Source organism: Notechis scutatus, chromosome 4 (genome assembly GCF_049901735.1).
Source record: "Notechis scutatus isolate UNSWTSFEM ecotype Mainland chromosome 4, rNotScu1.2, whole genome shotgun sequence".
In the NCBI taxonomy this organism is placed as follows: domain Eukaryota; kingdom Metazoa; phylum Chordata; class Lepidosauria; order Squamata; family Elapidae; genus Notechis; species Notechis scutatus.
Genome location: NC_142012.1, coordinates 61,609,246 through 61,621,394, shown reverse-complemented (window position 1 = coordinate 61,621,394; position 12,149 = coordinate 61,609,246). Strand labels below are relative to the sequence as shown.

At 38.9% G+C, this 12,149-nt stretch overlaps 1 protein-coding gene across 1 annotated transcript; it reads right to left on the bottom strand.

Moving 5' to 3' along the window:
- Positions 1 to 33: 33 nt before the first annotated feature.
- TMEM165 (transmembrane protein 165) lies at positions 34 to 12,112 on the bottom strand. The gene is made up of 6 exons (XM_026676568.2): positions 11,803 to 12,112; positions 5,283 to 5,508; positions 4,230 to 4,405; positions 2,992 to 3,174; positions 1,983 to 2,088; positions 34 to 656 (listed from the first exon to the last, which is right to left on the bottom strand). The coding sequence occupies exons 1-6, from the start codon at positions 11,977 to 11,979 to the stop codon at positions 580 to 582; spliced, it is 945 nt and encodes a 314-aa protein (XP_026532353.2). The 5' UTR covers positions 11,980 to 12,112; the 3' UTR covers positions 34 to 579.
- Between the last annotated feature and the right edge of the window lie 37 nt (positions 12,113 to 12,149).

The following is a 12,149-nucleotide window of genomic DNA, read 5'->3' as shown; positions in this document are numbered from 1 at the left end:
ATTATTATTATACTTACTAAAAAGAAAACAATGACCACTTTAAGAATATTTTAATCTGAAAATGCATCAAATGTTCAGTAAAATACAAAAATTGATCTGTAAATATCTAGATGGATTCTGTATTTTGAGACCATTTCTGCATCTAAGTTTTCTGATTCTTCCACAAGTCCACCACATTCAATGTCTTGAATAGATGACTTAATTGTTGGCATAGCTCTTCATTTCTGATTATGGGATCATGTACTTGAGAAATAAAATCGAAGGGGGGGTTTTCAAGCAGTGTTTTTGGGACATCTGCAAGTAAAATAACTTCGCAAAATTTCAGGAGCTGAACCTCAGTTTACCCGAGTCGATAAGTAAGCAAATGTACATTATTCATATCTCAAATATATAGACCATGTAATTGTCCAGCAGAGACTGTATCTACAAAACATATCAAACTAATTGTTACTATAAAAATTACGGTATCCCACCTTCAGTGCTTGTTTGAATAAGTAGCTGTACATTGTATACAGGAACCCGAATGGCAATCACTGGTTCTAATTCTTGTATTTCAAGGAAAAGGAGTGAAAAATCCTGCTAAAATCCAACATCTGGGCTTATAAATAGTGCAGAGAATGCAAATGCTAAGAAAACAATGCCTCCTATGATTGTCACTGTAAAAAAAAAGAAAAAAAAGGGAGGGGGAATAACCAGGTGATTAGAACCTATATAAAGGACAAAATTTCACAAGGCTTTTTTCTTTTTGTATTCATGAATTTTCGTGCCTCTACTTCTTACCAGCACCTAATCAATGAAGACACCCACCCTACATATTTCCAACATGGTCAGAATCAAGATGTTATAAATGGCAAGATTTAGTTAGCGTTTATATACTTTAAGAAAAAATCCACATCAAATGAGTTTTGTGCAATTCAGCAAAATTCGAACTATACAAAGGCCTCATTTTTGGGGATGGTTTTCATAGGAAACATGTACCTTCCCTTTATGTTTTTTTATATTTTTCATTGTTTTTAGGGTCTTAAGGTTTTGTCTTTAGTTATGATTTTAGTTATATTTGTGTGTGGTGTGTGTGTGTGTGTGTGTGTGATTTTAATCCTATAAGCCACCCACACTCATGTATGTGAGATGGGCTGTTGTATAATTTCAACCAATAAATAAATGGGGAAAATATTCATTTTTTTTCCTGCTGCATAGTCCTATCAAGAAATAATAAAATATTTCAGTAAATGGTTAAATGAGACACATTTGAAAAACTGATCTTGAACCATTTGGAAAATTAGACACTATAGGAAGTTTCATGACAAGATTACAGGTTTGTATCTGCTCAGGCTGGTTCACACTGACTGACAGTGGATTAAAGACTATTTCCCCTCTCCATCCCAAAAAAAACCCCTATTCTAAATAATGAGCATGAACTTTAAAAGAATATGGTAAATGGACAGATTTCATCTATTTCAGTTTTCTTGAACCCCTAACTTAACAAATGATAGGATATGGCTCTATTTTAATGCATTGGTTACTTTGGGCATGCCTAAACTGTGGGTCCAATGATCAGCTTTTCAAAATCTACAGAACTGCTAGTGATGATATTAATTTTTGCATGCCTTCCCAGGGAAAGAGGGAGACTAAAAGTCTATCATTACAGATAGTCCTCAACTTATAAAAGTAACTGGGACTGGAATTACTGAACATGATTCAAAGAGGTCCCCTTTATGATTTTATAAATAACTCATATCCAACACTCCTATTTTCCCCACAACCATCCTGTGAGGCTAGTAGGGCTGAGAATGACTGGCTCAAAGTCGTCCATAGGGCTTTCATGCCTAAGGCAGGACTCAAACTCACAATCCCCTGCCTTCTAGCCTGGCGTCTTAATCATCAGACCAAACTGGTTTTTTAATCTCTTCCTGGTTAGAAAACATCTCATTTTCCTTCTCTGTTTGCCAATAGATGGTTTTCTTTTCCTGCCCAGAACTTACCAGTTCGAACTGAGATTTTTTGTGCTATCATTCTTCCTCCAATCACTGCTAGGCCAGTACACAAACTATGCCCAAGTGTTCCACCCACAGCCACACCGCAGGGATCCTGTGTCAAACATAGAAAACGTTTCAGTGCTATTTGAAAAGCTACACATTTTTACAGCAGTTGCTTACAAAGGAGCCACTAATATTTTCAAAGGCTGCAAACAGATAAAAACACACAGGGAACGTACTGTCAGCCACATCCAGCTTTAGTTCATGACCAGAGAGAATCCACCAGAACGTTATTCCTGGGATAACAGAAATTGCCACAATCACTTTAAAAAATGAGCAAACTAGGAACAAAAGGTGCTTTTCCTACTCAGTTTAAATGCTCACCTCAACACCACGAGGGGAACCATTTTTCCCCCTAATGTAACTTAACCAATTGGACAGAATAAAAGTGCAATGAATTAAAACTGTGTTAATGTTAAACCAAAATATTCAACTATTTCATAGCAGGATTTGTACTTCCAGGTCTTTAAAAGTTCCTATATAAGTTGAACTACAGTTGCTCCTAGAACTGATTCATCACCATGCTGTGCCTAGCAACTTACATGGAAGCAACAATTTAACATACATAATATTAATATTAGTATAATTATATATTATGCACTGGAGACAATTTTCTTGTGTGTCTAATCACACTTGGGCCAATAAATAATTCTAATTAAATCAAAACCTGCTTGGGTCTCAAAAGCAGTCTAATGACTGCAGGTCCCATCACTTCCCATGCACAGATATAAGCAAAATAATGTCCTTTCTCAGATACTCAACTGCATTGAGTGCATCCCACGGAGGATGCGTTATAATGGTGCCTTTTAAATTGGGCAGATCCCAAGGGAAGATGACTTAGGACGCTGCTTAAGGCTCAAACCATCGTCTTAATCTACCTATACCTAATTAGGTCCTGAGCATTTCGCTCTGTAACTTCTGACCATCGTGCGCATTTCCCATACAGTTGACTCACCTCTCTTGCTGCCAGGACAATGGTCGTCAACTGAGAACGGTCCCCCCATTCAGCCAGGAACGTTAAAGTGAATGCTTGCACAAAAATTGGAGAAATAAAATGCAGACATCTCTTCTGAGGTATTGCAGGGCCTGTACCTGCTTCCATATCTCCAGGCCCATTTAGGATTTTCATTCTCTGGAGCTAGGAGAAGCAGCAGCTGTTAGAACACTTGGGGAACCACAAATCAGATCCAAAGAGTCAACACCCAGCGATACACAGCAATGGTCAGCTTTACAATGTAAAGCTACAAAATAGATGCAAACTAACAATTAAATAATCAATACTTCATCCTAAGAGTGCTGAGTGCAGGAATCAGACAGATGCTGCAACTAATCTAGGTTTGCAACTGTGGTTAAATACTGAGGTTTTTGCTGGCTATGAAGATTTCTCCCTTTACAATCAATCCTTGGTTGGCAGCAGAGTATTCACTGAATATAAAGGAATGGGTAATCTGATTTTAAAACGGAATGGCAATTCTAGTCTACTATCCTGGTTTCAGAAATAATCATACATGGGAACAATTCTGACACTAAAGTGTTACAATACTATATCGATAATATATGATATCAAATGGTCATAGACTGGCATATATTGACAATAAAAATACCAACAAAAATGTCCATAAAGGGATATCTTAATAAGGCTGGTCCAGGTCTAATTTTGGACATCCATGCAGGTAATCCTATGAGAAACAATAAGTGGGTCTTTAGAAATTACCTAACTACAGATTCAATAGCTCCTAGCACTAGTCAAGATTCCTAGGGTATTTTGAGTTGTAACTCAGTGGTATCTGGTAACTCATTTCCATCCCTAATTTAGTGATCTTATGCAGCAATTTGGATTCAAGGGAGAAAAAGTGATTCCAAATGTGCAAGGAAATCAGAATTTCAAATGTCGACAGACGTCAATTTCTTTTCCTGGACCAACATGGCACAAGACACATTTGATTTTAAGGAGGTAGTAGTGATTGGTGCCCTTTGAATCACCTTTCCTTCTTCAGGCTAGATCTTTGCACAGCCTTCATATCATTAAGTACCAAATAGGTACTTGTGAAGAATTTCATTTAAGAAGTAATAACCAAATACCAACCCAATAGTTTCTAATCAAGCATGCTGGCTGGAGAATTCTGGGGGTTGACGTCTACACTTCTCAAAAATGGCCAAGGTTGAGAAATACTGTTATAAACTTTAACTTACTTCCTCATCTTTCTTTTTGAGTTCTGCTTGAACTTCCTCTAATTCTTCCTGACCTTCATCTGCGTTCATCTTTAAACCTTCTCGAAGCATCCGGATACCAAAAATGGCAAAGAGTGCGGTTGACACATAGTAGGTATATATTCTGGGAATTACTGTGGTAGCGTACCCAAATAAAACTACGAAGAGAAAAGCAAATAGTTTAGGTTTTCCATGAAGCAGACATAGTTAATTTCTACTAAGCACTTTTTTAAAAATTTCAGGAAGTCCTGCATATATTAATTCCATGGAATTAATGTACATTGCTATATTATATACAATATTATTTCCCAAATTATATAGTAATACAACATTAAGATACAATATCATTTCCCACATTTTTACCTAGCTGAAATCCAGACAATTTTTTCAAAAAAAGTTGATATAGATGATATAGATATTGATGTAGATCTTTACAATAGGCAAAATATTTCTACCTAATTTGCAGTAATCCTAACCTACAGTTCTATGAATAGGGCATAGAGAAGATAGTTTATTTTATTACATAACATTTTTAGATTGCTCAGATGATGCAGACTTTAGGTGATGTACAAGTAAAAAGAAAACAATTAAAGCTAATATAAAAACAAAAACAAAAGCCAAATGGCTACTCAAAATTTTCCTTCAACACCAGAAAAAGTATGGCCTCTAGTGCCTTCCTATTATCAGAAGGGCTCCCCTAAAGCAGGGGTCTCCAACCGTGGCAACTTTAAGACTTGTGGACTTTAACTCCCAGCATAGCATAGTTGGCTGAGGAATTCTGGAAGTTGAAGTCCATAAGTCTTAAAGTTGCCAAGGTTGGAGACCCCTGCTCTAAAGGAGTGCAAATTACTTAAAATTCAAAACAAAAGTGTTCCAACGCTTCCCATAATGTCAGAATGGCCATTTCTGATAAAACGAAACAACGTAGTTTATAACTGGACATTTTCACAACTGAGGCTTTTCGCATGTCCCTTATTCTCTCCCACATATAGTACATGTACTACGTTCCAGGAAATGAAAGACAAAAGCACTAACCAGATAGACACGTCATCAGCCCTAAGGCTAGCATGGCACCAGCCAGCACCGTTAAGCGGTTGTAACGCATTGCCATAATAGCAGCAATGAAGAAGGTTTTATCGCCCAGTTCTGAAACAATGATGACCGAAATTGCAGCCACGAAAGCATGGATAAATCCTAGGTTAGTTTTATCTGAGGACTCTTCACTCACAGAATGGACGGGGACGAGGAGGGTTGGTCCTTTCTGAAAAGAAAAAAATAACATGTTTTTTTTTATTCCAGGTTTTAAGGAAACCAGTTCCTTATCATGTCAACACATAAGAAAAATGCAATCCATTGGATAGTTATGTCAAAGGGCCCTACAAATTCTTTACTTATCTTATGAATAAGTCAAGAAGTTTTAAGTGCCAAAATAAACCACCCAGTTCAACTTGTCTAGAGGAACACAGCTGAGAGTATATGCAATACTTCCTTAAAGAACTGAAATTTTTTAAAGCACAAACTTGTGTGCTGCCCAAAGTCACCGAGAGTCAGGTAGCACCCCAATTTAATGTATTATAAAACAAGCATCTCATGATCACCTGTTGTCCTTGGTATTTAATGTCAACTGTTTCATCAAGGTTTTTATTTATCCTTGCTGAAACCAAAGTACGAAAATGATTTGAACTTTAGATGTTGACTCATTGGCATTCTATTTTTCATATTTTATTGTTAGGGCACTTTACTCGTAACTGCAATTTATCTGCATTTCTTCAACAATAAATTGTAATAACTCCAACAAATTTCTACATATTTTAATTCATCATACTAACAATTATTTAAGAGGCATATTTGAAGGAATTAACTATGTGTAGTCTTGAGAAAAAAATACAGAAAGCAGATACAATAGTTATATTTAAGTCCTTGAATATGTCACACAGTATTTTTTCAAAATCTACTATTGTTCCAAAATATAGGACTTAGCCTAATAGAAAAGTAATTCTATTAAATATCAAGAACAAAACTCCTAACAGTAAGAGTACTTCATCAGTGGAACTATATGTCAAGATTCACTTTACTGACCAGAGAATTATATGCCTTAAATGGCCATTTCTAGCTATTATAATATTATATCACCTAGACCAGAGGTTCCCACCCAGGACTGCTCACACCTCCTGAAATCTCAAAATTATAGTGTATATACATATGCATATAATTATTTATTTTTGTAAGGGGTGCAAGAACATATCAGAAGTATAGAAAAGGTTGGGATCCCCTGACCTTGACAATCCTCGATTTGTGACTATATACAATAAAAACATTCATAACAAGCAATAACGACTGTAACGAAGACAGTAAAGGTTTCATAAAAGCAGTTTCATAAAGTAAAATGAGAAACTTGTTGAAATAGGGAGAATTAAGCCGGAGGCACTTGAAGCATCTCCTTAAAGAAGCTTCACAATCAAATCCCCCAATCAAAGCCACACTTTTCCAGATACTGCTTCAAAAAGAGCAATGGCAGACCAGACCAACGAATGAATGAATAAAACGATTTCAAGCCAACTACTTTCTTCCAGATAGCTGGGATTCTAATGAAAAGTCATATCTAAACTGTCACCAGAACTGAGATCAATATAATACTATTCTATCTGTTCGACCTTCTAAATCAGAGTTATTATTTCACTGTTTAAAGGTAGTATATACCTTGACTTTTGACCACAACTGAGTAAAAAAATTTCGTTGCTAAGCAAGACTGTTGTTAAGTGAGTGTTGTGAGTGTAAGTCATTTTTTTCAGGTCCATTTTAATTTTGAACAGCCACTAAACAAATGGTTATTAAGTTAAGGATTACTCACATGTTCTTTTTGAATACATCTGCTAAATACATATCTTAACACAGAGATTAAAATACAACTGTATTTTTAGAATATCATTCTAGAAAATACTATTCTAGAAATAGAATTCTAAGTAAAGTAGCCGCAAGTTCTATTTTTAAATAAGTGAAATTACCAAATAATAGCGTATCTTTTTTTTAAAAAAAAAAAAGTACTGATTTTATAGTCCCAAAATAGTTTTGTCTTCAGAAATGAAATGTGACTCGAAGTTTCATGCATGTTCATCTACAAGCTAGTGTTTCAAGATATTCCAAATCTTCACCTTTACTGATTGTTGACAAGCTAAGCGTTTTTCTTTTATTACAAATATAGCTATATTGTTGTAGATCACAAAGAAAGCTAGTTCTTGTTTGCCTCAAATTTTTCCAACCAGGTGCTATCAGTTCAGGAATAAAAGCTGATTTTATCATGCAAATACATCCAACGTGTTTCACCTTGTCTGCTCTTTGTAAAGGTGAAGATTTAGTGTATCATGAAACAGTAGCTTGTAGATGAAAAGTGCATGAAACTTCAATTCACATTTTATTTCTGAAGACAAAACTATCCCCCAGACTATAAAATCAGTGCTTTTTAAAGAAGACACTCTTGCTATTATTTGATCATCTGCATACTGCTAAAACTCTGTGTCTTGTAACTTTTAATTAAGCGAAATGGTCCATTATAGGGCAAGCTTTTCCAACCCAGATACTTTGACAGCTCGAATTTACAGATTGTGTCCAAATTTTGGGACCCATGACTTCCATGGAATTGAAATTTGGCAAATTTTATAAAGCAGTTTATAATGTAAGAATTATCATAAAGTATTTTATGACAAAACAAAATGTAATAAAACATTTCCTATGGCCAATTCCTGATGTTTATGTTATACAATAAATACTACTTGGCTACTTTTAAGGTAGATGCATCTCTGAATATCTCCCTGAATTTTAAAGAACTTATTGTTGAAGGCATTTGGGAAGAAAATATCTCTGAAATGAGGAATCAAGGAGTCAGGGGTTGTTTACTAAATATTAAAAATTGCTGGTAAGTTAGTCACTCCTTTTTGTTTAAGCAATGGTAAACTTCAATTAATAATTTATGGCAAGGACATTCGAGGGCAGTCACCTTTTGATAGTTTAGAACTTCTCATCAATTCTGATTAAACAAGGCATGAATGAACAGAACCGTTTTCTATCTGATTATGATTACAAAATTGTGTTCCAAGAACTGCTGAGCAGTCAACACTATATAGGCATTATGGCAAGATGCTTAATTCAGCACAACTGAAAGGGTTAAAAAAATTGATATGTAACTGTAAATTTATAGTCTGTTTGGAGAAACAATTAAAATAAACGGGTTAAACCAATGGGCTGCATATTCATAAAATGACAAATTATTGTGATTTCATGCTCGGAAACTATCATGCAAGCTTAGGACTTTCTAACAGTAACTTGAAAAAAAAATTGTAACACCATTTGAACAGTCATTATCCAACTGCAATGATCAAATCAAATCACTTAAATATATTTACTTTTCAAGACCTCGAAAACGCTTTGCTGAAATGTCACTATGATCTGTAACATGCGAGCTAACTGACTGTGCAATTTGGCAATGTCACTATTTCCAAATCAACCAAATTAAACTAATAGCGGTTAAGTTACATAGTAGACAGTTTAACTGTACCTAGTGAGCCTGTATCACTTTCTTCCAATAGACAAGGTGTAAAATAAATTTAATTTTAGCAAGAGGTGAACCATCAATTACTAATACTGCTGTTGTCTGCAGCTGGCCAATAGCACATTGGTCAGATTGGTATATAAAACGAGCTAACCAGGTGTCATTATGGATAGAGAAGGAAATGAGGCATATTAATAAATTGCTCTCAGTTGGATACAATGCCAGATTTCTGCTTTTTTTCCCCACCCTCCCAAGATCCAGCAGGACTCTCTTCTTTGCAGTGTCCTACAATTTCTATGAGATGAGGCATTTAAGAAAATGAAATGCGGGCATTACAGGTAGCCCTTGACTTACGACAATTGAGCCCAAAATTGTGGTTGCTAAGTGAGACATTTGTTGAGTTTTGCCCCATTTAATGATCTTTCTTGCCCCAGGTGTTAAACATGGGAGCTGTTAAAAGTTACTAAAACAGCTGTTAAATGAATCTGGCTTCTCATTCACTCTGCTTTTCAGAAGGCTGAAAAAAGATCAACGATCTTGAGACACTGCAACGGTCATAAATATGAAGTAGTGGCCAAGCAGCCGAAATTTGATCATGTGGGTGTTACAACGGTTGTGTGAAAAATGATCATAAGTCACTTTTTTCAATGCACTGTAACTGAGCTGTAACTTCAAACGAACTGTCGTAAGTCAGGGGCTACCTGTACAACCCACAGAACTTGTGGGACAGGAGCAAGTATGTACAGATAGTCCTTGACTTACCATATGACCGTTTTTCACACTTACGACCGCTGCAGCATTCCCATGGTGACATGATTTATATTCAGGAGCTTGACAACTGGCTCACATTTATGACGGCTGCACTGATTCACTTAAACAATATGGCAAGAAAAGGGGACCAAAATTCACTTAATTCCCTCACTCAGCAACATAAATTTGGGGCTCAATTGTGGTCCTAAGTTGACTTTACAACAGTTCATTTAGTGACCATTCAAAGTTACAACGGCACTGACTCAGGACCGTTTTTTTCACCCTTGCGCCCATTTCAGCATTCCCAAAAATTCAGATGCTTGGCAATTGGCTCATAGCGTGTTTTGCAAAGCCCCCTTTGAGTCCCTGGATGGCTGGATGTATTGTGGGAAGCGAGAAAATGGGTGAGCAAAGTCCCTGGTAATGTTGTGGGCTCATCAGGCAAATGTAGTCAGGGTTAAATCCGGTTAGATTCCTTCGCTCCTTCCTTTATATGATTTGTCTCTTAGGTCAGGGGTCCCCAACCACTGGGCCGCGGACCGTACCGTCCGTGGAACATTTCCTACCGGGCCGCCGGTTTGCTGGGCACCGCCATCTTGTTTTGATGAGAAAGTGCTTCCGGGTGAGCTTTTCCGGTTGGAAAGCGGCGTTTGTCCTGAAGGAATCCTCGCGCCTTAGTTTCATCGAGGGGGGCTTCGAACGAAATTAAGGCGCGAGGATTCTTTCAGCACACAAGGCAAGGCAAGCCGAGCGACCATCCCGAAGCCATCCTGAAGCGAAGCCCATCAACAAAGGTACAAAGGAGGAATTGAAGGTGGCAGGGAGAAGCGGGGACAGCTGGCTGGCCGGTTGCTCGGCTCGCCTTGCCTTGCCATGCGTGCTGATGCTGGTACCGGGCTGCGGATCATTTTGTAATGCTGGTACTGGGCCGTGGCACAAAAAAGGTTGGGGGCCACTGTCTTAGGTAACCCTACCTTCCCCCTCTATTTAAGGTCCAACCTCTTGCCTTAGCCTAGAAAAGGGATTACAGGGAGTCCTCAACTGACAACAAGTTCATTTAGTGATGGTTCAAAGTTACAACAGCCCTGAAAAAGGGACTTATGAGCGTTTCCCACACTTATGACCGTTGCAGCATCCCCATGGTCACGGGATCAAAATTCAGTCCTTCGGCAACTGACTCATATTCATGACAGTTGCTCTGTGTGTGTGTATGTGTATGTATGTATGACTCCCACATGTGAATATATGTATATACATGTCTGTTGAGGACATCCATGTGTGTGTGTGTGTGTGTATAAATATGTGTGCATGTGTGTGTTGAGGACTCCCTCATGTGAGAATATATATGTATGTATAGGTATGCATGTATGTTGAGGACACCCATATGTGTGTGTGTATGTAGGTTAAGTATATGTTGAGGACTCCCTCATATATGTACGTATGTATGTGTATATACGGATGTATGTTGAGGACATCCATGTGTGTGTGTGTATCTGTGTTGATATATATATATATATGTGTGTGTGTAAGTGTATGTTGAGGACTCCCTCATGTGTGTATATACATGAATGTATATCGTATGCGTGCATATATGTATGTTGATGACATCCGTGTGTGTGTATCTGTGTATGTGTGTTGAGGACTCCCTGTGTGTGAATATACATGTATGTATGTATGTATGTATGTTGAGGACACGTAGGTTTGTGTATATGTATATATATATGTGTGTGTGTGTGTGTAAGTGTATGTTCAGGACTCCCTCATGTGTGTATATACATGAATGTATATTGTATACGTGTATATATGTATGTATGTTGACATCTGTGTGTGTGTGTGTGTATGTGTGCTGAGGACTCCCTGTGTGTGAATATACATGTATGTATATGTATGTATGTATGTAGACACCCATGTTTGTGTGTGTGTATGTGTAAGTGTATGTTGAGGCCATCCGTGTCTTTGTATGTATAGATATATGTGTATGTATATACATGTATGTATGTCGAGGCCTCCCTCGTGTGCGTGTATGCACGTAGGAATCCCACCTGTCGCGACCTCCCATCCCTCCCTTCACCCGGCCACGTTTTGCCCCAGGGCGGAGTCTTGACGGGCCGCCACCCCCCGTTTGAGCAGGAAAGGAGAAGCGACGTCGGCCGGAGCTTTTTCCCTCCCCGGGCCCGAGGGTCGTCCAGCCCCGGGGACAAGACAACCCCGTTCTCAAGCCGGCCACCGGGGGCGTCGCCTCCGCCTCCCTCCGCTCACCTCAGCCCGGAGGAGGTCCGGCCCTTGCACCGCCGGCTGCTGGTGCGGCGGCGGCTTCTGCTGCTCCTGGTGAGGCGGGAAGTCTCGCTCGCGGACGACTTCTTGCTCGGGGCCCGCGAAGGCCGCCGCCAGCAGCCAGAAACCGAGCAGCGGCCAGAGCCGCCGGACCCCCGCCATGCCTGTCCCGCGAGCCCGGCCGTTTTCCTCGCCCTCTCAGCGGCGGCCGCGTCGGGCGGAAGTGAGTGGAACCCGCCCCGACGCCATGGCCGCTTCCTCCGGGCCCGATCGTGCAACCGAACCCTGCCGCTCTGGGTCTCGTCTTGCCGACACGAAACCCGGAGCCTTGG